The sequence below is a fragment of the Spermophilus citellus genome, assembly GCF_964194105.1.
Source record: "Spermophilus citellus genome assembly, chromosome: 3".
Lineage (NCBI taxonomy): Eukaryota > Metazoa > Chordata > Mammalia > Rodentia > Sciuridae > Spermophilus > Spermophilus citellus.
The window spans coordinates 195,981,390-196,005,295 of NC_138184.1; the positions used below are offsets into that span (position 1 = coordinate 195,981,390).

Here is a 23,906-nt window from a genome sequence, read left to right on the forward strand (position 1 = left end):
GCATGGCCCATAATTATGGACTCACAAAAAAAAAATTTGAATGCTGTAGATTCCACCCTCTTGAAGCTTATAGTGCAGAGGATAGCCGCACACATGGGAGCACTTATTGTAGTTTTGAGCTGTAAAAGGGTGTTTGCAGAGTATATTGACTGCAGAGAGGAAAAGGCTGCAAAGTTTGCAGAGGAACACTGTAGGAAAACATTCTCAGAGGAACAAAGCTTGGAGCAGAAACTTAAAAGGTGAGTAAGAGTAACCATGTGGACCAGAAGGGGTGGGCTTTCCAGGTGGTGGAAATGTGCAGAATTGCAGAGGCAGAATTGGCCTGGCATGGTTGGAGAGTGGCAGCTCAGTATGCCGCGCTCCAGCACGAGGCGATAGGGGAGAGGAGGCAGACAGGCCAAAAGCATGTAGTGGGGTTTGTATTTCATTTCAGAATAGAACTTCCAACCCAGCCCAAGTAGCAGCTCTTCTGTTATTGGGCTGTTTTGTTTTGGGCAAATTATTTGTGCCTTGGTTTTCTCCTCTATAAAATGAGCAGAGTTGCATTATGAAACAGTTGTATAACAGGAACCATTCATGGTGTCTTTTGAACCCATTTAACCCTTGTTTTGAGATCAGAACACATTATAAGCATGAACTTCTGAAGAGCATTATAGGGAAGAATTTGGGTGGGTTTTTTTTCCACATGAGTATCTGAAAATGAGCCTCTAATGAAAGTTGCATGCCATTACACATTGTACCAGCTGCATGTGTGCCTTATTCTGATGTCACAGGCAGATACAGAATCCTTGTCTTGTAGAAACAGTTTTGATGTGTGTGAAGATGCTAGCTTAAGGATTTAATTTAATCTCCTGTAAATTCAACAGAAATGTAGCTGGAAAACCTAACATTGTCACTGTTTATTTATTATTGCTGAATTGTTTAAGTTCAAAGTGCATGTGTGAGAGGAAATGAAGCCAAATGATAACCACATCTTCCTTGTTTTTGTCAAGATTCTGATTATCTATTATCATAGCTATACCATTAAACATGTACAGATTCCTTCCGTTTTTTGTTTTGTTTTTGTTTTTTGTTTCCTCGTTTTTTAACTTTAGCCTCCCTCTCCCCCGTGTCTGCCTACTCCCGTCCCTCCTTGAGTTAGACTAACACTCAACATGGCCAATCTGTTCTGTCCCCCTCCTTAGATGGCCTCTCCATGTCCTTCATACTCCTTTCAACCCCTTACTTGTCCCATCCCATTTTCATTAATTGAGACCCTGCCTGACACGGCTAAGAGTTGAAGCCATCTCCTTTCTGCCTTCCAGACTGTGGAGGGCTGTCTCCAGGGTCATGGTTAACCACCCATCTCTCTACTTCCTTGTATCTGTGCAACACGCTTCTCTTCATGGCCTTGTTCTAAAATCTCTTATTCTTCAGTATGTTCCTGCCAGGATATAGATAGAATTTTCTTGGGTACATTGCTAGGATGGTACTGCTACAAGTGGAGGTGTTCCCCGTCCCTTGGAGTAGGAGTTGTCTCATTTTTTTCTTGCCTTCTTGGGGAAAACACCATATGGTAACCTAAAAGGGCAGGGGGAAGAACACATTTAAATATTCCATTCCTGTGGACTAGATCCATTATAAAAGCATAAAAGATGTGTATATAAATGAGTTTTCTGTGGATGAATAGTACAATCATTCATGTTGTCCTGTGCTCATTTTCATAGATTTTTATGCCACCATTGAGTTAGGCTAAGAGGATCCATTTGTTAACCATTTGCTGATGAGCTTATAAGGAATGTAAAACAGATGAGAAAAGGAGCACATAATTAAAGAGAATGACCACAGTCTCTAGAACAAGCCAAGCGTACTCTAGCCTCAGGGCCTTTGTACCTGCCATTATTTCCCCTAATATCTATATGATTTTCTTTTCCACTTCTTCCAGGTCTCTGTTCCAATATTACCTTCTCAGGGAGCCTTCCCACTATACCATATAAAACACTACTCTCTACTACCCCTCCTAAAATCTGCACTTATATTTTTCTCATTCTCATTTTCATCATCGAATAAACTATATATTAACTTTTGTCATTTTTATATTTTATATTTTGTCCATTTTTATACACTACAGTGTACTCTTGAAAGCAGAGACTTTGCTTTATGCCTTGTGTAAACCCAGCACCTAGAACTGTGGTATTCATTAATATTTGGGGGAAAGAGAGAGGGAATTAAGTGTGGCTGGGCACAATAGCACCTGTAATCCCTGCTACTTGGGAGGATAAGGCAAAAGGATGGCAAGTTTGAGGCCAGCCTCTGCAACTCAGCAAGATAACTTAGCAAGATCCTAATAATAATAATAACAATTAATAATAATGGCCCCTGGGTTCAATCTCCAGTTCCACAACCAATAAAAACAAAAACATTAAGATTAGCATTTGGAAAAGCTAAAGCTTAGAATGATCTGAGATTTATGAACATTCTAATTAAAAAAAAATTGTGAATGTGAAGCAGTACCTTGGAAGACATGCTCTCTATTGGGAACAGATGGGTATAATGTATTTCTTATTAATTTTTTAAATTTATATATGACAGTGGAATGCATTACAATTCATAGTACACATATAGAGCACAGATTTTTCATATCTCTGGTTGTATACAAAGTGTATTCACACCAATTCATGTCTTCATACATATACTTTGGATAATGATGTCCATCACATTCCACCATCATTTCTAATCCCAACCTCCCTCCCTCCCCCTCCCACCCCTCTGCCCTATTTAGAGTTAGTCTATTCCTCCCATGCTCCCCCTCCCTACCCTACTATGAATCAGCCTCCTTATATCAGAGAAAACATTCGGCATTTGGTTTTTTGGGATTGGCTAACTTCACTTAGCATTATCTTTTCTAACTCCATCCATTTACCTGCAAATGCCATGATTTTATTCTCTTTTATTGCTGAGTAACATTCCATTGTGTATATATGCCACATTTTTTTTTATCCATTCCTCTACTGAAGGGCCTCTAGGTTGGTTCCACAGTTTAACTATTGTGAGTCATGCTACTATAAACATTGATGTGGCTGTGTCCCTGTAGCATGCTATTTTTAAGTCCTTTGGGTATAGATGAGGAGAGGGATAGCTGAGTCAAATGGTGGTTCTATTCCCAATTTTCCAAGGAATCTCCATAGTGCTTTCCATATTGTCTGCACCATTTTGCAGTCCCACCAGCAATGTATGAGTGTGCCTTTTTCCCCACATCCTTGCCAACACTTATTGTTTTTTGTATTTATAATAGCTGCCATTCTGACCGGAGTGAGATGAAATCTTAAAGTAGTTTTGATTTGCATTTCTCTAATTGCTAGCAATGATGAACATGTTTTCATATATTTGTTGATTGATTGTATGTCATCTTCTGAGATGTGTCTGTTCAGGTCCTCAAACCCTTAGCCATACTAACGAAGACAAGGAGAGAGAAAACTCAAAATACTAACATATGGGATGAAAAAGGAAAAATCACAACAAACACTACAGAAATACAGAAGATAATTAGAACTTATTTTGAAAACTTGTACTCCAATAAATTAGAAAATATCAAAGGCATCCACAAATTTCGAGAGTCATATGATTTGCCCAAATTGAATCAGGATGACATAGACAATTTAAACAGATCAATTTCAAGTGACAAAATAATAGATGCCATCAAAAGTCTACCAACCAAGAAAAGTCCAGGACCAGATGGATACATAGCCGAGTTCTATAAGACCTTTAAAGAGGAACTAATACCATATTCAATTTATTTCAGGAAATAGAAAAAGAGGCAGCACTTCCAACTCATTCTATGATGGCAATATCACCTTGATTTCAAAACCGGGCAAAGACACATCAAATAAAGAAAACTTTAGACCAATATCTCTAATGAACATAGATGTAAAAGTTCTCAATATAATTTTGGCAAATTGAATACAAAAACATATCAAAAAGATTGTGCACCACGATCAAATGGGATACATCCCAGGGATTCAAGGTTGGTTCAACATACAGAAATCAATAAATGTAATTCATCACATCAACAGACTTAAAGATAAGAATCATATGATATCTCAATAGATGCAGAAAAAGCATTTGACAAAATACAGCACCCCTTCATGTTCAAAACACTAGAAAAACTAGGGATAACAGGAACATATCTCAACATTATAAAAACTATCTATGTTAATCCCCAGGCCAACATCATTCTAAATGGAGAAAATTTGAAGGCATTCCCTCTAAAAACTGAAACAAGTCAGGGATGTCCTCTTTCACCACTTCTATTTAACATAGTTCTTGAAACACTGGCCAGAGCAATTAGACAGGCAAAAGAAATTAAAGGGATACACATAGGGTATAATGTATTTTCTATTCCTTCTTCATTATTAGCTTGAATGCATCAATACTGAATCACTTTACTTCACCTATCAGGTCATCCTAAAGTACCAACAGTTTAATAGGAAAGGCAGAATAAACATTAGTTCTTTGTCAAAGTGTTAAATTGGTTCACTGGTATTCTCTACAAGTGCCCTATGAGATTTTCAGGGTTCCCACTTATTTGTTCATTTGCTAATCTATAAGTATCATTATAAAATCATATACTTAAATGTATTTGATGTATTTTAATCATTGCCTTGTGAATTTTGATGTTCAAATTGTCTCATTTTTGGCTAATAGAATCCTCTTCAGTTACCTCCTGTGTCCTTTGAACCAGACCCCAGCAATAGTCTCCCTTGCTTGGTGTAGTACAAGATATTTCAGAATCTACCTATATGCTTCCAACTCCAGCCCTAGAATCAGCAATTTTGTCATGAAGCCCTGGCTACCTGAAGAGGGGCATATTAGTAAGAGGCCATATCTGGATGCTAGGGGTCTTCATTGCTTCTGAGTTAGCCATTATTCTTAGAGCTTTATAGTACACAGAGCTAGAAAATACATTTTATGGGATTTAATCTTAATAATGGAAGCAAAGAAAGCAGAACTAAGTTCCTCTTTTACTTTCGTTTCCATTAAAGAAAGTGGTATTTAAACTGGAGAGGATAAAAAGGTGCTCTTAAGGAAAAGTGGAAGTTCAATCTATCAAAAGAGCTAATGTGCACTAGTTATGTTTAGATGCATTTAGTCACCAGATTTAGATGAATTATGTCTTAGAAAGAACTCATGTATGCAAGCTTAGAAATGCTGCCAGTGAGCTTTAAGAAATCAAAGATTCCAGAAAGAGCATAACAAGCAAATATTGTCCTGTTTTTAAAAGACAAATTTTTAAGCCCAGAAATTCAAAATGCAAATTGCACTGTGATTCTTAACCAAGTATAAAATTGATTATTGTATAGATAGTATATAATCAATTTAGGAATAAAGTGTAATTATTCTGATGCAAAGTGGTTCACTTAAATCCAACAGAAGACTAACCCCATTTCTTCTAGTTATATTTTGTATGTCTCATAGGTGTTACCTGTAGAAAAAAAATGGAGGAAAGTGAGTTAGATATTGGATTTTTTTTTAAAAAAAAAAAAAGCAAGACTCAATTCTATGCTCTCTAAGGATCTACTTTAAATATAAAGACTCAGGTTAAAAATAAAACAAGATAGATTAATATGTAGTCTATTAATCTGTAGTCTGCAAATCCCAATTTTAAAAAATCTGAAGTGGTTATAATAATATTAGACAAAATTAGGGACTCTTACTAGAAATAATGAGTGATTATTTATTAATGGTAAAAGGATCAATTCATAAAAAGCTTCTGTCAAACCCAGTTTTGTTATAACTGAGTATTAAATGAAGCAAGGACTGGTAGGAAAAATAGACGTTCATACTAATAGAGATTTCAGCACTCTTATTTCAGTAATTGATAGACATGGTAAACAGAAATCAATAAGCCTATAGAAAAGAAAACTATGAGCTACCTTGACCTAATTTAGATCTACAGAAACTTCTATTCATCCAACATCAATTGTACATTCTTTTCAAGCACACATGAAATGTTCAAATAGCCAGTGTTTTTTTCCTCTCTGTTTGTTTTTTTGCAATGCTGAGAATCAAACCTAGGGCCTCACAAATGCTGGATAAGTTCTCTACCACTGAACTAGACCCCAAGCTCTTGAACACATTCATAAAAATTGAAATCATATAAAGTTATCTTCTTGAACTACAACAGAACAAAGTTATAAATCAATTAAAAATAATTGGAAGTTTAAAAATATCCATCCAAATAACTTGTGAGCCAAAAGAAGACATCACAAGAGAAATTTAAATATATTTTGAATTGAAGGAAAAACACAGCATATCAAAATGAGTCAGATGCAGCTAAAGCAAGGTTTAGGGGGGAATTTATACAATTAATGTTAATACTAGAAAACAATGATATTCTCAAATGAATAAAATTTTATCCTAAGAAATTTGAAAGAAAGCAAATTAAACCTAAGCTAGCATAAGGAAGAAAATAATTAAGAGAGCAGAAACAAATGAAACTGTAAACAGAAAATAGAGACAATCATAATCAAAAGCTATTCCTCTGGGAAAAAATGTTTTTAAATTGTTAACCTCTAGACATATTGATCAAAGATATAAATCATCAATACCAAGATAAAAAGAGGGCATCACTAAAAATACTATATTCATTACAAGAATAATATATATTATGAACAACTTTAAGCCAATAAATTCATTTCACCATAATTCAGGTAAAATGGACAGGTTCCTTGAAATACACAAAATACCAAAGTTACTCAAATGGAAATAACATGATAGCCCTATATATATTAATATATTAGATTTATAGTTATAAACCTTCCTACAAAGAAAGTTCCAGTCTCACATGATAAAATTTACCGAACATTAATGGGAGAAATAATATCAATCCTATATAAACTCTTTAAAATATAGGAATAAACACTTCTCAATTCCTTTTGTGAGGCCAGCATTATCCTGACAGTAAAACCAGAAAGGACATTTCAAGGAAACTATAGACTAATGTCCTTCATTAGAACAACTTTTATTAAAATTTGTTTATTACAAAATAACAATTCTTATTAAAATATTAGCAAAAGGAAATGGGCCTGGGTTTGCTTTGGGGCTGATGAAAGCATTTTAAAACAGATTCTGCTTGCCTGCACATGTCAGGGAATGTATTGACAATAATTGAATTTTACACTTTAAGTGGGTGACTTGAATGGTACGTGGATTATGTCTCCAAAAAGCTGTAAAAAAATATTAACAAGTTGACAAGCAATATATAAAAAGTGTACTATATCTTTACTAAGTGTGATTTATTGAGGAATGGAGATCAATTTAAAATCAGTCATTGTACTCTGCTCTATGAATAGAATAAAACAAAGGATATAATCATCAAAATAAACTGAGAAGAAACATTTGACAAGATCTGATATTCATTCCTGATAAAAATTCTCAAGAAAACTAGAAATTCAAAAAAATCAATCTGATAATGGGCATATATGAAAAGCATCGTACTTAATCATGAAAGACTAGCTGTTTCTCAACTAAGATCAGGAGCAAGACAAGTATATTTGCTCACATCAGCTTCTATTCAGCATTATCATAGCCAATTCAATAAGACAAGAAAAAAAATAAAAGACATATAAGTTGGAAAAGAAGAAGTAAAGTTGTCTTTATTCTTAGGTGACATTCACTGGCACACACACACACACACACACACACACACACACACACACAGATCCATCCATGTTATATGTTCTAAGGAATCTCAAAGGAAATTTTAAAACTAATAATCAAATTTAACAATGTCACAGGATATAAAATTATGTTACAAAATTAATTGTATTTCTAGTAATAAATAATTACCAATAACTTTTTAGAAATTGCAATAGCATAAAAAATATGACATGACAAAAAATAAATTTAACAAAATAAGTACGAGAACTGTGTATTAAAATCTGCAAAATAAAATGCTAAGACCACATTTAAAGCCCAATAAATGGAGAGAGATACCAAGTTCACTGGTCAGAAGATATTGTTAGATGTCAGTTCTTTCCAATAACCGTGCGTCCCATGCAATCCTAATAACATCTCAAAGGCTCCATTGTAAAAATCGATAAGCTGTACCTAAGACATATGTAGAAATGGAATTACCTTGAATAGCCAAAACAATTTTTAAAAAGAACAAAATTTGGTGTGGGGTTGTAGCTCAGTGATAGAACACAAGCTTATCACTCAAAGAAAATAAAAAAGATCAAAATTATAGAACCTTTACCACCTGACTTCAAGATGTATTAAAAGTGATAGTAAACAAGACAGTGTAGTGTTGGTATCAGGTTAAACATATAGATCAAAATAGTAGAATAGGAAAATATAATCAAGAAATGAGCCCATATATGTACGACTTTTTGATTTTCCTGTATGTGTCAAGTTAATACGTGATTGAATAGTTTTTAAATAAATAGTGCTACAATAATTGGCCATCTGCATGCAGGTAAAACAAAATGAACATTTACTCCTATCTCACACAGTATCCAGAAATGAACTTTAAATATTATAGATCCAAAGATAATAACTAAAAACACTAAATTTCTAGAAAAAAAATCTTTGTTGTCTTGGAATAGGGAAAGGTTTATTAAGGCACAAAGACTGTAAACCATAGAAGAAAAATATAAAATTGGACTATCAAAATTAAAATCTTTTTTCTTATAAAAGAGTATTACTAAGAAAACGAAAGGCAAGTTTCACACTTAAAGAAAACATTTCCAAACTTATGTCTGATAATGACTCATTCAGAACATATAAAGAATCTTATAATAATTCAATAATAAAAAAAGTTTAAAAACTAGGCAAAATATTTGAATAGATATAAAGTTATATAGAGGCACATAAGACACAAGAGTTCATCATCACTAGGCATTAAACAAATGCAAGTAGAAATCATGATAACTATGACTCATAACCACTAGAATGGTAGAATCTAAAGGACTGAAAATATCAAGTGTTAATGAGGATACGAAGCAAATGGAACTTGCATTTGTTACTTGTAATGCAAAATGATATAGTGACTTTAGAAAATGGTTTGGCAGTTTCTTACACAGTTAAACATACATGTATTTTGTTCCTATTTGTCCAAGGAAATAAAAAACCATGTCCACACAACTATTTGTATTCAAATGTGCATAATAGCTTTATTCAAATTAGCCCAAAATTCAAAAGAACCCTAATGGATATATAAAGTACACTATATCCATACAGTTAAGTACTACTCAGAAATTTTTAAAGAATATACTACTAATATAGCCAACAACACAGAGCTCAAAAGGATTATACCAAGTTACAGAAAGATGCCATTTATGCCAATCTCTAGAAGAGATGAATCTAATCTGTAGAGACAGAAAGAAGATTAGTAGTTGGCTGGGACTGGGACTTGGAAGAAACTGACTGGGAGATTTCAGGGTGGAGGAAAATGATCTATATCATGAATGTGATAGCTATAGTAAGGCTGTATATATTTGTCCAAAAACTCCTAGAATTGGTCACCTACGATTAAATTGTAGCACAGTGAAGCAGATTAGTCATGATGGTGGCATTGAAGGCAGCAATAGTGTCTTCTCTCAGGGCCCAAATATACAGGTACCCTCTCTACATATTTCCCTTAGAAAACAAGGGATCCATTGACCCCAGTACACCTGAGAGAATTGGATGGGCCAGCCAACTTCTTTCCACTGTTGAGAAGCCTGAGCTAGCAGCTTTTAGTAGATTTCAGATAACAGAAGTGCTGCTCAGGTTCCATGGCTTGAAGCCTCCCATGTTGCATCTAAATTGATATGGTCAGCATTGTCCACAGGGAGTCCTGAGCTGGTGTCTTCACACTTTGGGAAGGTCTAAGACTCAGGATACCATGTCACATGGTCAATGGTAGAGAATGATCTTCTGTCTCACAGATTTGTGTAAAAGGATGAGTCATAGAATCAAACACACCTGAGTCTAAACCGAATTTTTATATGTTAGGTAAGGATGTCAGTCTTAATTTCCTCTTTTGTAAAACAGGGATTTTGAAAATTTATGGCATATAATGGGTGATATATGATATATGAAAAAAGGCTATTTGTTCAAAATTTTTTAGAAATACTGGAATAGTCAAAGTTAAAAGGGGATCTTCATCATAGAACTTCTTAGGGTCTCTCAAATGAATTTCCAAGAATGCAAATGTGAGTAGCTTGGATCAGTGCTATGTTGGTTCCATGTAACAGAGATCTTGAGTTCATTAAGGCAAAGGAAGGAGTTTATTAGAAATCTCATGTAGCCATAGGAAGGGCAATTGGACCCAAGAACTTGTGTGCTACGAGGGCTCTTTCTCCATCTCTTCTCTATTTTCCTCTGTATATCACCATTATTCTCACAGATCAATTTTCTTCACACCACAACCAACTCAAATGACAGGACTGTCTCCAGTGCGTTAGCCATTAGAGAAGGATTGAGACTTATTTTCTGTAGTTTCGAGTTCAAATAACCTAAGGAAGGGTTCTGTTTCACCTAGCTTGGATCATATGTCTTTCACTGAGCTAACAAACCTTGGTTCAATTCAATTGATTCTACTTGGGTTAAGGTACCCATCCTGGGCCAGTCAGTGGGAGTGGCCTATAAAAACACCTACCAACTCCCACATGAACCACATTGTTAAAGAGAAGGAACATTTCTAAAAACAGAATAAGGCTGTAAGTAGCTCCTAAGATCTACACCTGCTACTTACCCAAATGAGTGGTGCACACAGTCACACGGACTTCTTTGAATAATACATATCTTTGCATAATACTATATATGATAGTGTTTTATCATATACATATAAGTATATGATAAAACACTAAAGTGTCTGCGTGATTCAGCAAGGCATTTGATTATCTGACCATTGAGAACACTTGCTTCATTAGCCTCAAACAAAGATCTTCTTTTAATGAAGCCACATATCTGCCTTTCTTTTTTGTATGTGACTTCAGAGTGGCTCCCTTAGATTTTCTCTTGTGGCCCCTTACCACAGAGGAAGTAGTTGGTGTCTCCTATGATCTTAAATTTTTTCTGAATGAGAATGCTGCCTCATAGGAAAATAGGAATGAATAGATCAAGTTCATGAGGGAGGAATGCTGAGGGTTGATTGGGAAAGCAAGCCAAGAATTTGGCTGTGGTCTGAGGGTAGCCACAAGAATGGGTATGAGTAGAATCAGCTGGAGGAGAGGCAAGTTCAACAATAAGGTGGGCTTTGGGATGTCAGATACATAGGAGTCCTCCTCCAAATCTCCGACATTTAATTCATCATCAGTTCCCATTTCACCCTCTAAAGATCTCTCAGATGAGATAATTCTTTTCTATATCCAGCGTCACTACCCAAGTCTAATACCACCATCGTCTTTCCCCTTGACTTCATATCTCTCCTTATCTACCTTCATCTCTCTCCTCCAGTTCATCTCCACAGTGCAATGAGGGATCTTTTCAAACTGAAAACAGAATCCTCTCTCTTCCTTGCTTAATAAGAGACTACAGTATTTTTCTAGGTTAGGACAAAACTAAAATCCGGGGCATACCAATAAGGTCCTGCTCCAGAATGTGACCCAACCCACCTCTCCTGTCATCTCATACCACTTTACTGCAGTTCTCAGCAACCGAGGTACATTAACCTACTGTCAGTTCTAGAACTTGCCCTATTCTCCTCCACCCAGGGCCTTTGCACATGCCCCCCCCATGTCTCTCTCTCTCTCTCTCTCTCTCTTCCCTAGCATCATTAATCATGCTTAGTCCTTCAGCTTACATGTTGAGCACCATGTCCTTGGAGGACATCCATTGAGTCAGAACCATTAGCCAACCATTTTGTGAGAGTGTATGACTTTTCTTCTGAGCATCTCACTTAATCTGTAGTCATATCTGCACAAATATCAAAATATCCACAGGACTGTCAGACTCAGGAGGGCAGAGACTATCTTCATTTGTTCTCATTGCTATCAGCATAAACAATATACTCAGTAAATATTTGCCTAATGAATGGATTGAGGGATCCGAGATATCTTCTGAAAGAAGATATAAAAATAAAATTATTTTGTGTTATTTTGTTCTTAAAGGAAATAAGCACTAAAGAAAAGGCAAAAGTACTCTCTGATTATTTGATTGTAGAGTAATACGAAGACCTTGTCCACTGGATAGGAACTGAGAAGATGAATACCTTTGGCTTCCCTCTGGGTAGTTCAAGCTGGGGCTAAGAGGTAGAATTTCAGGTTAGGAAGAATAAGTACAGAGAAGTGCCCTGTAGTTTTGGCAGTCAAAGACATTGCTGCTTTCTCCAGTAAATTGAATTTCTGTGGCCTGGGGAAGGCAAGACCCAGAGTAAAGAGGCTCTAATATGCGTGGTCATTTCCTAGTTTGGGGAATAAGAGGAGACAGGTAAGGTAGCTGAAATAAAATGAAGAAATAAACAAAGGGTACATTTATCTGAGTGAAAAAAATTTTAAAGAGCCTTGAAAACCCCAGGAGCTCCTCAAGATGTTTATGTAATTGAATATAATTTATCTGGGATTGAGAGGAATAATAATCAAAACATTTTTCACTTAAGTGCATCTGGAGGCATATGAAATTATACTCTTGATGGTGGCCTGTGCTGGGTGGTGTCCTTGGTGTTTTGTCCTTGGGCTGCGGGCTGGAAATGTATTTTATAGAACAGACATGGAGCACAAAATATTAAACAAATTTTACCGTATTCAAAATGCCCAACAGTGAAACATCCTCCTTGTTTGGCAGGGAGAGAGCTCAGCATTTGGAAACTCAGCAGTGCATTAAGTATTTTAATAATCATTGTTGACACACAAAACATATGGCCTTTCAGAACTCACTGGGTCAAGTGTTGAAGTTGTCTTCTTGGTTCCTTAAGCTACCTTTCAAAATTCAATCAAAATTTAATTAGGGCACATTTCAAACTATATTAATACATGAATTTTGTGTTATAAACAAGTGAAGTTTTTTTTTGTTTTGTTTTGTTTTGCCCTAGGATAAAAGAGTATTTTATGAGTAACTGAATGTACAGGAAAAAGTGAAATTCATATCCCTGCCAGTTAATTTGCATTTAGTTAGAAAATCTAGAACCTCCACATTTAAGTAGTCAAGTCTTAGAGTACCTCCTAGCCATGCTTTAGGGTCCACCACAGATATCCCCTCATCCCCAAAGCCTTCATTGTCTGTTCCCTTACTGTTTATATCCATGATTTTTGGCTATAGCAGTGCCATGTGGTAAGCAGCCATAATATGCAGTGGCTCAAAACGGCATGCATCTTTTTATTGCTCACAAATCTAGAGAATAGCAGGGCAGTTCTGGTCTCCTATAGGTGCATGGAGTCATGCTGGTGGTCAGCTATGGGCCAGGTAGGGGCTCTGTTAATAATGGCTGGGCTCCCCTACAGCTGGGCTCTCCTTTTCATGTCTCTTGCATGCATGCATCTCTCACACCCCTCCAGATGGCCAGCTGGGCTTATGTTCAGGGCACTGTCAGAGAAGCAAGACAGAACGTAGAAACATGCTAGCTTTTTTTCAAGCTCCCAGTTTCATTACATTTTGTTAGCCTCCCGCTAGCCAAAGCCAATCACCATCAAGCCCAGAGTCCATAGAGGAGGAGGCTACAAAGTTACAAGGCAAAGGGTAGGGATACGAGAAGGACATTAGTTGGGGCTTTAATGCCATCATCCTACAATGCCGCCCCAACTCTACCAGCATTAATCATTCTCTGTTCCTCACTCTTAGCTCTGCTGTTATAGTCCCACCATTGTGTTACAGTTGCTGACTTAACTGTCTTCCTTAAAACATACTGTCCCTTATGGCAAGGTGCATTTGTTCCTAGACATTTCTTGGTCACTTGTTTTATGTCTAATCCTTTCTTGCCACCCCAGTGCCCAGCACTAGCCCTGACACAGGACAGACACTCAGTGAGTGAGCGTTTAACAAATGCACATGTGAAAGTCCCTCCCCTTCAGAGTCCCACTCCTCCCCTCTGGAACGGGGCTTTCTCTCCGCACCCCCATTCTTTTCAAGGAAGGTTGAAAATCCCTGATACTTAGCTCATTTTAAACTCTTTTTAGTCAGAGTTCCTGAGTAGCTCCCAAGCTCCCACAGCTCTGCAAGCTTCAGCGGTGAATGATCCGGCACCAGGATTGTGTGAGCTCATGGTGTGGGCAGTTGGAGAGGAGCTGATGGCTGCTATTTTCTGATCTTCCCAAATCTATGGAGAGAATACAGAAGAATTCTTAGGAAATGCTTAATATAGCTATAGATGCTGCTCATATAGCTTCTAGTCATATAGGATATTAATTCTATTGATATGGTATTAAATGTACCCCTTCCTTATTTTCCAGTTTCATACAATCCTACAGGGATTAAGCTTTTTTGTTTTATTTTCCAGGCGGTAATAAGTTGATTGAGTGGCAGAGTAGCATGACATTGGAGTCAGGCAGGCTGATTCAGGATGCCGGCCCTACTCCTTCCTAAGTTACTTCCCTGGTGAAGCCTGTCTTCATCAGTAAGAGAAAGTAGTCAGAATGTCCAAAATAAAATAATGTTGGAATGCATGTGGTCAGTCAGTTGTATCAATTGGTAATTTGGCTCTTGTTATGTAATACCCTATACTTTGATAAGCTGAGAATGTGGTAGTTGTATTAGTGACACAAATTATTGTATTCTATTAAAAATAATCTACTTGTTTTCTTAAGAAAATAAAATCACCACTTCTAAAAAGACTTCAAATGTTCCACTTCTAAAACCACTTCAAATATTATACTTTAATATGAACCCTTAGAAATGACCTGGAAAAGTTACTCATTCTGTCAACAAGTGTGTACTCTGTACCTGCTTCATATCAGCTTGTCTGGTGGTGAGCATGACGGATACTGGCCATGCCACCTGGTTTACCATCAATGAGTCATTGTTACCTCCAACTCTGTTACCCACCTATATCTAAACTTCACGAACTACCTGAGATAAATTAATATTTTAACTCACCATGTTGAATATATTAAATAGCTACAGCTTCTTATTTATCAGTCATACCTCAGTAAAACAAAATTGGCTGGCTTTCCCTGGTGAGAGTATGATATGCTGACACTTTGGATTGGAGGAAGGAGAACTTTTGACTTAGCAATTTTTCAAGTAGCTGCATTAAATGTTTAAACTTTTTATTTTATTGTGAAATAATGCAGAGAATTAATATTTGTGAATCTTTTCCTGGCCTTCACTCCCTCCCTGATTACTCTTTGGTGCAGGGAAAGGTGGAAGATTGTTATTGTACATTACTATTAATAAACATTGAGTTTGTCAGTAAGGATAATTTTTTTAGACTGTGGCAAAAGTGTAATATCGTAGATTGGCTCCTGAAACAGAAGAGGGACATTCATGGAAAAACAGGTGAAGTCCAAATAAAGTCTATAAATAAGTAAATAAGTATCAGTGACGATTTCTTTCATTTTAACAAGTGTTGTGTGAGATATTATCATTGGGGAAAGCTGAGAGAAGAATGTAAGGGAATCCAGCTTCCAAGTACTATGGGAAACCATAGGGCAAAGACTAATTCCATGCCACCTTGGACTTCTCCCCCTGTGATTAATTTGTAAATGCCTTGAGAAGGCATAAATTTTAACACTAGTCTTAAGAAAATCGTAATAAGAATGATAAGTCGGCTGTAAAATTATAATGTTCAGTACTCTTATTTGGGCCTTTGGAAGTAAAGAATGTATGTTGTAGGATCTTTTCATTTGTCTGGAATGTTCAAAGGCATATTCTTGTATAAAAGAGAAGCCCTGCTATTGGTCTTTTGTCACCTGCAAATTTTAACTATTTGAGGGTCTGAGTGTTCAGAGATGTCCTTTTACTTTTGTAGGTACAGACACAAGTACGCCTTGCAAAAAAAAATTTTGACAAATTGAAGATGGATGTGTGTCAAAAAGTGGATCTTCTTGGAGCAAGCAGATGCAACCTCTTGTCTCACATGCTAGCAACATACCAGGTAACAAAGTGATGTCTGTCTCAATGAACAAAGAGTGGCATGAGGCTAAGACAATAGAAAAATGATGTTAGAGCTCAAAGTATGGTTTAGGAATTAGTAAGTTCTGAAAGCCTTTCTCATAATTTATTTCTGACATCTCTGCCTTCTTAGCATCTCACGGTTTAATCAAACCATGTCCAATAGTAGCTGTTCCCTTGTACATACACTGTATTTTCGCCTTCCCTGCATTGACTTGGGGAGTCCTTTCTGCCTAGAGCACCTTTCCCCTCCATCTTTGTCATTCCAAATTCGGCTCTTTTCAATGTACTGGACCAAACGTCAAGTTCTTCAGGAAGCCTCCTCTGGTCTCCCTTAGCCCTGTCCTTTCTATGTCTCATGGCCTTCTTTCCTCCTTAGGTTGTCATAATTCAACATACTTGCTTTTGTCTCTCCTCATAGCCTCTGAGTTCCTTCAGAATAGCATCTGTGTCTATCAACAGTGCTGTCAACACCAACTGAGTGTGAGAGACTGAATGCTGAGTGTTATAGGGAATATAAAATTAATAAGACCAGGTTCCTTGTCCTCAAGGAGCTCAAAGTTTAAGAAGAAAAGTGGAGAGAGTAGGGTCTGACTATAATTCCTAAACCTGTAAGACAGAACAAAGGGGACACTAAGCAGAAAGTTCTAAAAGCCAAAGAGGGTTTAAAGAGGGAGTAATCCAGTCATTTGAGGGATTCCAAAAATAGATTCATGACCAGCCCTGGCTTTTGGAGGACAGATTGAATGAGAAAGAGAATGGAGAGAGAGGGTCCCAGGTGGTGGGAGCCGCAGAAGCCAGGGACGCATTTACTTTGGCTGAAATGCAAGGTGTCCCAGGGCAGAAAGGGAAACTCAGTGTAGAAAAGCATCAGAATCACATCTTAGAGGACCTTGAAAGTGACAGATGGCACCCTTCTCTGGGGCACAGGACTGGAACTGCACATTCGAAATATTAATAGCTTTACCATCTCTCTTGACAGACCACTCTGCTTCATTTTTGGGAGAAAACTTCCCATACTATGGCAGCCATCCATGAGAGCTTCAAAGGTTATCAGCCCTATGAATTCACTACACTGAAGGTAGGAAAACTGAACAGACCACCAGAGAGTCTTATGAAAAGTCAAGTTTTGCTTATATTACCTGCAATGTCCATTACAGTGAGGTTTATTATTCGAAGACCCCAAGTGTTAAAGAGAACTGTGATCCCTAGCAGAGTCTATTTTACCATATCTGTAGTTAGTACCATAATAGCCCACTGCAGTCCTAAAACATAATGAACCTTGGGACTCACATGACTAGGAGGTGAATTGTGGGAAACTCAATTACTTCTTCTTTATTTGATTTTATGGTGCTGGGAATTGAACCCAGAACCTCTCACAAGCTAAGCTCTGCCATGAGCCACACACCCCCCCCAGTCCTGCTTTTTAATTATTAAATTCAAATATTCTTACTTCAGAAGGTATATCTTTTTTCCTTCTTCTGAAAAATACATTTTTTAATTCTGAGAGTGCCATCCAATGTAGAATTGGATTTTTCCATAAGACTGGTACTAGTTTTTCTAACTGAAAAAGCAACATTAGACACAAGGTCTTCTCAATTCAGAAGGAATGCATGCACACTGTCTGATTCTTACTATTGAAACTGAATCGGAATTGTTTTTCTCTCTAATGGATACTAGAGATGAATGCATATCAAGGTAAGGAAGCATTTGGGTTCCAAAAGGATTTTAAGAATGCTAAGAGAGTATTGGGTGCTTTGTTACTAGATCATATCTTTGAAAGAAAAGTTCACCTTGAAATTGCCTTGCTTCTAATTTTTTAGGCAATTTGTGTCTTATCACCTTGCTTGCCATAACATCAAAACATTAAAAAGCTGCTTTTTCTTAAAATGCTTCATTGATTTTGAGATGTTTATAGTGTATCTGCATTTATTGAAGTACTGAGATGGAAACATTTTAAGACCTGCCCTTAAAATGAAGGTCCCAGGAAGACGAACCCAAGAAAGTCTACTTACCCTGTGATACACCTGACCTGACTCTAGGCAGGACACCTACTCCCCCCTCACCCTTTCACTGGTGCTGACTTGCTGCGTGGTAATTACATTCAGAATATGCTCTGTTTGGCTCTGTGAACTATAAGTATGTAAAGGGGAAACATTTGTGTGTGTGTGTGTGTGTGTGTGTGTGTGTGTGTGTGTGTGAACAACCCAGGGGCATTCTACCACTGAGCTACATTGCCAGTCCTCTTTATATTTTGAAACAGGGTCTCACTAAATTGCTGAGGCTGGCCTTAAACTTGCAATCCTCCTGCCTCATCCTCCTGAGTTGCTGGGATCACCACCGTGTCTCACTGATGAGAACCAAAAGATTTTATGTATCCTCCCTTGTATAGCCAAATTTTTTGCACACAGTTAGGCAGCAGATGTCTTTACTCTGGCAATGTTGCTGCTGTTAGTAGGGCTGTGTTTCTTCTCTGTGATTTACTGCTGCTTTCAGCACCTCAGAAAGTAGCCATCCAAGGCAGATGGGTCAAAATGATAACTCCTGCCATTCGCAGTTCTTACACAGGCCTGAGCAGAATCCTGTGGATCACTCTTCCATAAGGCACATTGAGGAATCAGATTTGATTTTATTTACAATACCCAGGGTTATTTGCCTTTTGAAAGTCAACTGTACATAACATAAATTGACCAACTGTAAGATGAAATGGTGCCTACCCTAAACACAATTCCAACGAACTTCATATTTGAGTTCGTCGCATATGAAGCACAACATAAATTCATGAGATTGAGGCTGTTACATGAATGAAAAAACCCACATGTATATCCTTGGCTTTCTGTGCTAAGGAAAACACAGCTCTTCAATTTTCATCCTGCTCTTTATCCTGCAGAGAGAACCAACCTGATTGCATCAGAGGATCTCTGAGCAGAGAATTTAGGGAAAGGTTGATAGCCATGGTTCAGGTCATAAGTCCACTCTGGGCAGAAGAGTTTCCATTACCTTTTATATCACCAGAGCCTTCCTTAAGTTTTGGTTTAAGTGATAGCTCATAGATTAATTATAATATATTAGGAGGAGCGCTACATCATTAAAGTATATTGATGTTATAATAATATTAAGAATAAGTTTCAGGCTGGGATTGTGGCTCAGTGGAAGAGCGCTCGCCTAGCACGGGCGGGACCCGGGCTGGATCCTTAGCACCACATAAAAATACAGGCATTGTGTTGTGTCCATCTACACCTAAAAAATAAATATTAAAAAAAAGAATAAGTGTCTCCAGGCATGGTGGTGCACTACTGTAATCCCAGTGGCTCAGGAGGGTGAGGCAGGAGGATCACGAGTTCAAAGCCCACCTCAGCAAAAGTGAGGCGCTAGCAACTCAGTGAGACACTGTCTATAAATAAAATACAAAATAGGGCCAGGGATGGGGCTCAGTGGTCCAGTGCCCCTGAGTTCAATCCCCAGTACCCAAAATAAATAAATAAAAATAAAAAAGAATAAGTGTCCAGAAACCAACCAAATAAAGAGTTCTTTTACTATCTCTCTAGAATATTATTCATCTTGGCTTTCAGTGATGACATATTAGAATCTCAAGCTGATAGCTAATTATTTCATGGGATGAAAATCTGAAAAACACAACTGAATCCTGTTGTACATGTCTCATTATTTTATAGATAGAGGCACGTGCATATCAAATTATCTGCTGCAAAACATAAAAACAAAGACCATAAATACCTTATGTAAAATGATCAAGTCTGAGGACATTGACTTCTCAACCCTCTTAAACCACGTTTTTTAAATACTTGTCCTATATTTATCAGATTTTTATTTTATCAAGTCATCTTTTAACATCTATATTTTTTGAATGGCACCTTATGTTGATAATGGCTATTTTGAAATTTAAATAAACGTTTTCACGATTAATTTGTTCTCTGGGTTTACCTAAGCAAATAGCCCCTTAAATGCCTTTTGGGACTCTGACTGGAAAGAAAACATTGTCTTTGGAGAGGCTTGCCAAGCTCTGTTAATGAAGAGCAAGCCATTTGTTTTCTTTGCTTCAGGGTGTATTCTGAGTGTGTTGGTAATTGTGCCATTGCAGCTGTATTTCCTGACTGTTAGTTTTATGCTTGATGAAGGATGATAATTAATGTGTTAAACACTTGGTGCATCCTGTTTGGAGGGAAGACTCTTGCTGCAGTATTGCAGGGATAAAATTTGTACCCTAAGAAGTTCAAAGTTTCACTTAAAGTGAATCTTCCTCTAAGAAATATATAGTAACTTCTTTAAAGCTAATTGTATTATAAGAGTGAATTTGACCCAGCTATCGCACTTCTCGGACTATTCCCAGAGGACCTTAAAAAAGCGCTCTATAGGGATACGGCTGCATCAATGATTATAGCGGCACAATTCACAATAGCTAGACTGTGGAACCAATCTAGATGCCCCTCAATAGATGAATGGATAAAAAAAAATGTGGCATATATACACAATGGAGTATTATGCAGCACTAAGAAATGACAAAATCATAGAATTTGCAGGGAAAAGGATGGCATTAGAACAGATTATGCTAAGTGAAGCCAGCCAAGCCCTAAAAAACAAATGCCAAATGTCTGCTTTGATATAAAGAGAACAACTAAGAACAGAACAGGAAGGAAGAACAGGAGGAAAAGACTACAGTAAACAAAGACGAATGGGGGGAGAGAAACGGGGAGAGAAGGGAAAGCACATGGAAATGGTAGGAGACCTTCAATGATACACAAAATTATAAGAGGTTATGAGGGGCAAGGGGGAGGGAAAAAGAGGGAGAGAATTGAACAACAGCAGGGGAGGTAGAGAGGGAAGATGGGAGGGGAGGGGAGGGGAGGGGGGATAGTAGGGGATAGGAAAGGTAGCAGAATACAACAGTCACTAATATGGCATTATGTAAAAATGTGAATATGTAACAGATGTGATTCTGCAATCTGTATTTGGGGTGAAAATGGGAGTTCAAAACACAATTTGAGTCAAATGTATGAAAGATGATATATCATGAACTATGTAATGCTTTAAATAATCAATAAAAAAAAAAAAGAGTGAATTGAGTCTCCACCTCATACAACTTGAAAAATAACCAAGTGACTCTTAGGACATTTTTGTGGTGATGTTTTATGTGAAAACAGCTATTGCTTTTTACCCAGGCCTGATGTAATTATATTGATTCTACCTTTATTAGCATATTCCTTCATATTTTAATTTTATAATTAATAAATAATAACTTTTGTGGCATTTTAACTTTATAAAAAAGTTAGCTTTGAAATTTTTTTATGTTATATGACAAATTGCCCTTTATTTATGTACAATTAAATGGATATGTGGATATATTCATGAAATTACCTAGCTTTGACACTAGTGCTCACAACATAGATAAGATGCTTTAAAAGAAACACAAGGTGAAGTAATGATGCAAATAGCTTTGAAATTTAAAATTACAAAAAAAGTTTTTAAATCTAATAATTGTAAACAGCTCAGATTTAAAGAGACTATCTTCTAAGTAGTTTCTAGTAAAAGAAACAATTCCCTCAACTTATTTTCAGACAACACTTTTTGATTCATTAACATGCGGCTAAACATGCACATTTTGCATGCATTATCATTAGTGTATGAATTTTACACTGATTCCAGATCATCTGGGAATGTCTGTCTTCACATGGCAGAAATTACCAAGTCCTGGGGACATGAATGGAATATGTTACTTGCCAGATCTTGAAAGCATTGCCCCTTCTTTGGGAAAAGTAATTGAGACTGAGTGTAAAGCATTTTTTAAAAACTAAATGAAATTCTGTCTTATTAGGAAGGCAGAAGCCTGTCTTAAATTGCCAACCCTCAGATGTGGTTCTGTTCACTCCCTCCTTCTAGGATCTTATTTACTTACTCATTTCTCCATGGACCCGAAAAGGGCATCAGCTGAAAAAGAAAAAAGAAAAAAAAAAGCCCCTTGGAAGTCAAGTGTCTTTTCCCTGAAAAATCTACAATTCTGTTTGTGTCAATGATGGTTTCCTCCTCTCTCTGGCATCCTGGCAGTGGGTGAGGTGGGCATCTTCACAGAAGAGTGAGGATTGGGCCCTTTGCTGCCCAGTGGACACTCTTGCAGGGCTGGCTCAGGGGAAGGCATGTCCTCGAGTGCCTGTGTTTAATGAAAATGGTCAGTAGTGAAGAATATCCTGTGACATGCTCCACCCCCTGTGTTTTTAGAAGAAACACCAGGTTTTTACTCTGCTCTTTATGTTCTCTGCTCATGTGATAAAGAAAAGTTTGTAAAAGCACAAGCAGCCAGACCTGGTTTTGAGTCCAGCCCAGCTGTATGATGGTGGAGATGGTGGTAGGGCTGGTGTGACGGTGGCACTGGTGGTGGAGGAAGTAATGGTGATGGTGGGTAGTGATGGTGGTGGTGGCGAGAGTGGTGGTCACAGTGGCGAAAGCTCCAGTAGCACAATTGGGAGTGGTAAGGGGCATGAACTTGCCAAGAATTCTGTAGTGGATCCAGAAGTCAGCCATTGGGAGCATCCACACAGGAAGGCGTATTGAGGTTGCTGGGTTCAGTAGCTCAGCTTAAGTTACTTTTATCCTCACTGTTTTCATTCTAGATTGTTAGTTTTGTAGTATGCTTCACAGGCAAGCCTGTGACTGGCAGCACCCAGACCTTGCCTCAGGGTAACCCAACCCACTCCCTCCCTGGCTCCCACAGACACTCTGGCAGCTCCATTCTCAAACCTGTCCTTCAGCCCTGCAGGCCTTGGTCTGGCTCACAGAACTCCCACCAGGGCTAGGAGAGGGCAGGGCAGGCCTGCAAGCCAGCAAGGCAGGAGGGCTTGCCTTTTTTGTAACAGGGCTAATTCTAAAACATGCAATTTGGCTTTGCAACTGGCTCTTGATCTGTGCCAAGGCTTTAAGGAAACCTGAATTTGAAAACAAATCTCTGAGCCTGTTCAAAAATAACCGTTGAAACAGATGTGCCCAAGTTTCCTTTTCTCTCTCTCTCAGGGTGTAAGTCTCAGCACTGTGATGTAGGATGCCATCCTGAAGACCAAAATGTTTTTAGTGTTCCAAATTCGAAAAAAACACCCTTTTCTAAATTTTGTTTTTCTCAAATTCATATGCCTAGCAGCCTTCTTCCACCCACCTCCACATTTCTCAGTTAATCATTTGAACATTTACCGACAGGCCACATGGCTTTGTAGTTACTTGCTTTGAAAATAAAGCCATAATAGTTTTTATGAAAATTGGGTAAATATCCCTGCAATGCTATTTTAGTTACCAGTCCCAACAAGGCAATTACCCATGGCCAGCATCCAGAATATCCTTTTAGACTTTCAAGTTTTCTCTCGGTGTCATTACTTTACAAGGCATTTAGCAAAACTTTTCTTTTCTTTTCTTTTTTTCTTTTTCCCAAGCTGCTCTAGGCCAGATCATTGGAAACAGCAAGTTGGGAAACATCCAGGTCACTGGGGAAGAAGGAATAGATGAGCTGACAGAGGCCACCAGGGAAATGAGTGGCTGAGCTGGGTGTGGCCTGTCATTGATTCATCTCTGCCTTTTGGTGATTGGCATTACTTCCCCCAGGCAGCTGGTAGCTCACTCTCCTTGCAACAACCTAGGTCATCTCCTTCACCCACCTTACTCTTTGAGGGGAAAGGAAAAAATATTACCATTGTGTGGAGAGTTACTCTGTGCCAGACAACTCTGCTCAGGGTGAGGTGAAATAATGACTAGGAGAGTTTGCCATATGAGACATATGACTCTAATGTACCAAGGATAGTTTTCTAATTAATGATACTGTGAGGTTCTACATAGTCAGATGGAAAGTGCATACATTTTAGCCTCAAATTAACCTTGGGACATTGGGTATACTTGGTCTTGTT

At 37.6% G+C, this 23,906-nt stretch overlaps 1 protein-coding gene across 13 annotated transcripts in view; it reads left to right on the forward strand.

The window, feature by feature from the left end:
- The window catches only part of ICA1 (islet cell autoantigen 1), a 146,035-nt gene that overhangs the window by 87,260 nt on the left and 34,869 nt on the right, over nucleotides 1-23,906 (forward strand). For all 13 annotated transcript variants that reach the window (XM_081287227.1, XM_081287233.1, XM_081287230.1 and 10 more), the window contains exons 7-8: nucleotides 15,866-15,991; nucleotides 16,991-17,089. In XM_081287227.1, the coding sequence (XP_081143353.1) occupies nucleotides 15,866-15,991; nucleotides 16,991-17,089 (225 nt within the window). The remainder of the gene's footprint in view (nucleotides 1-15,865; nucleotides 15,992-16,990; nucleotides 17,090-23,906) is intronic.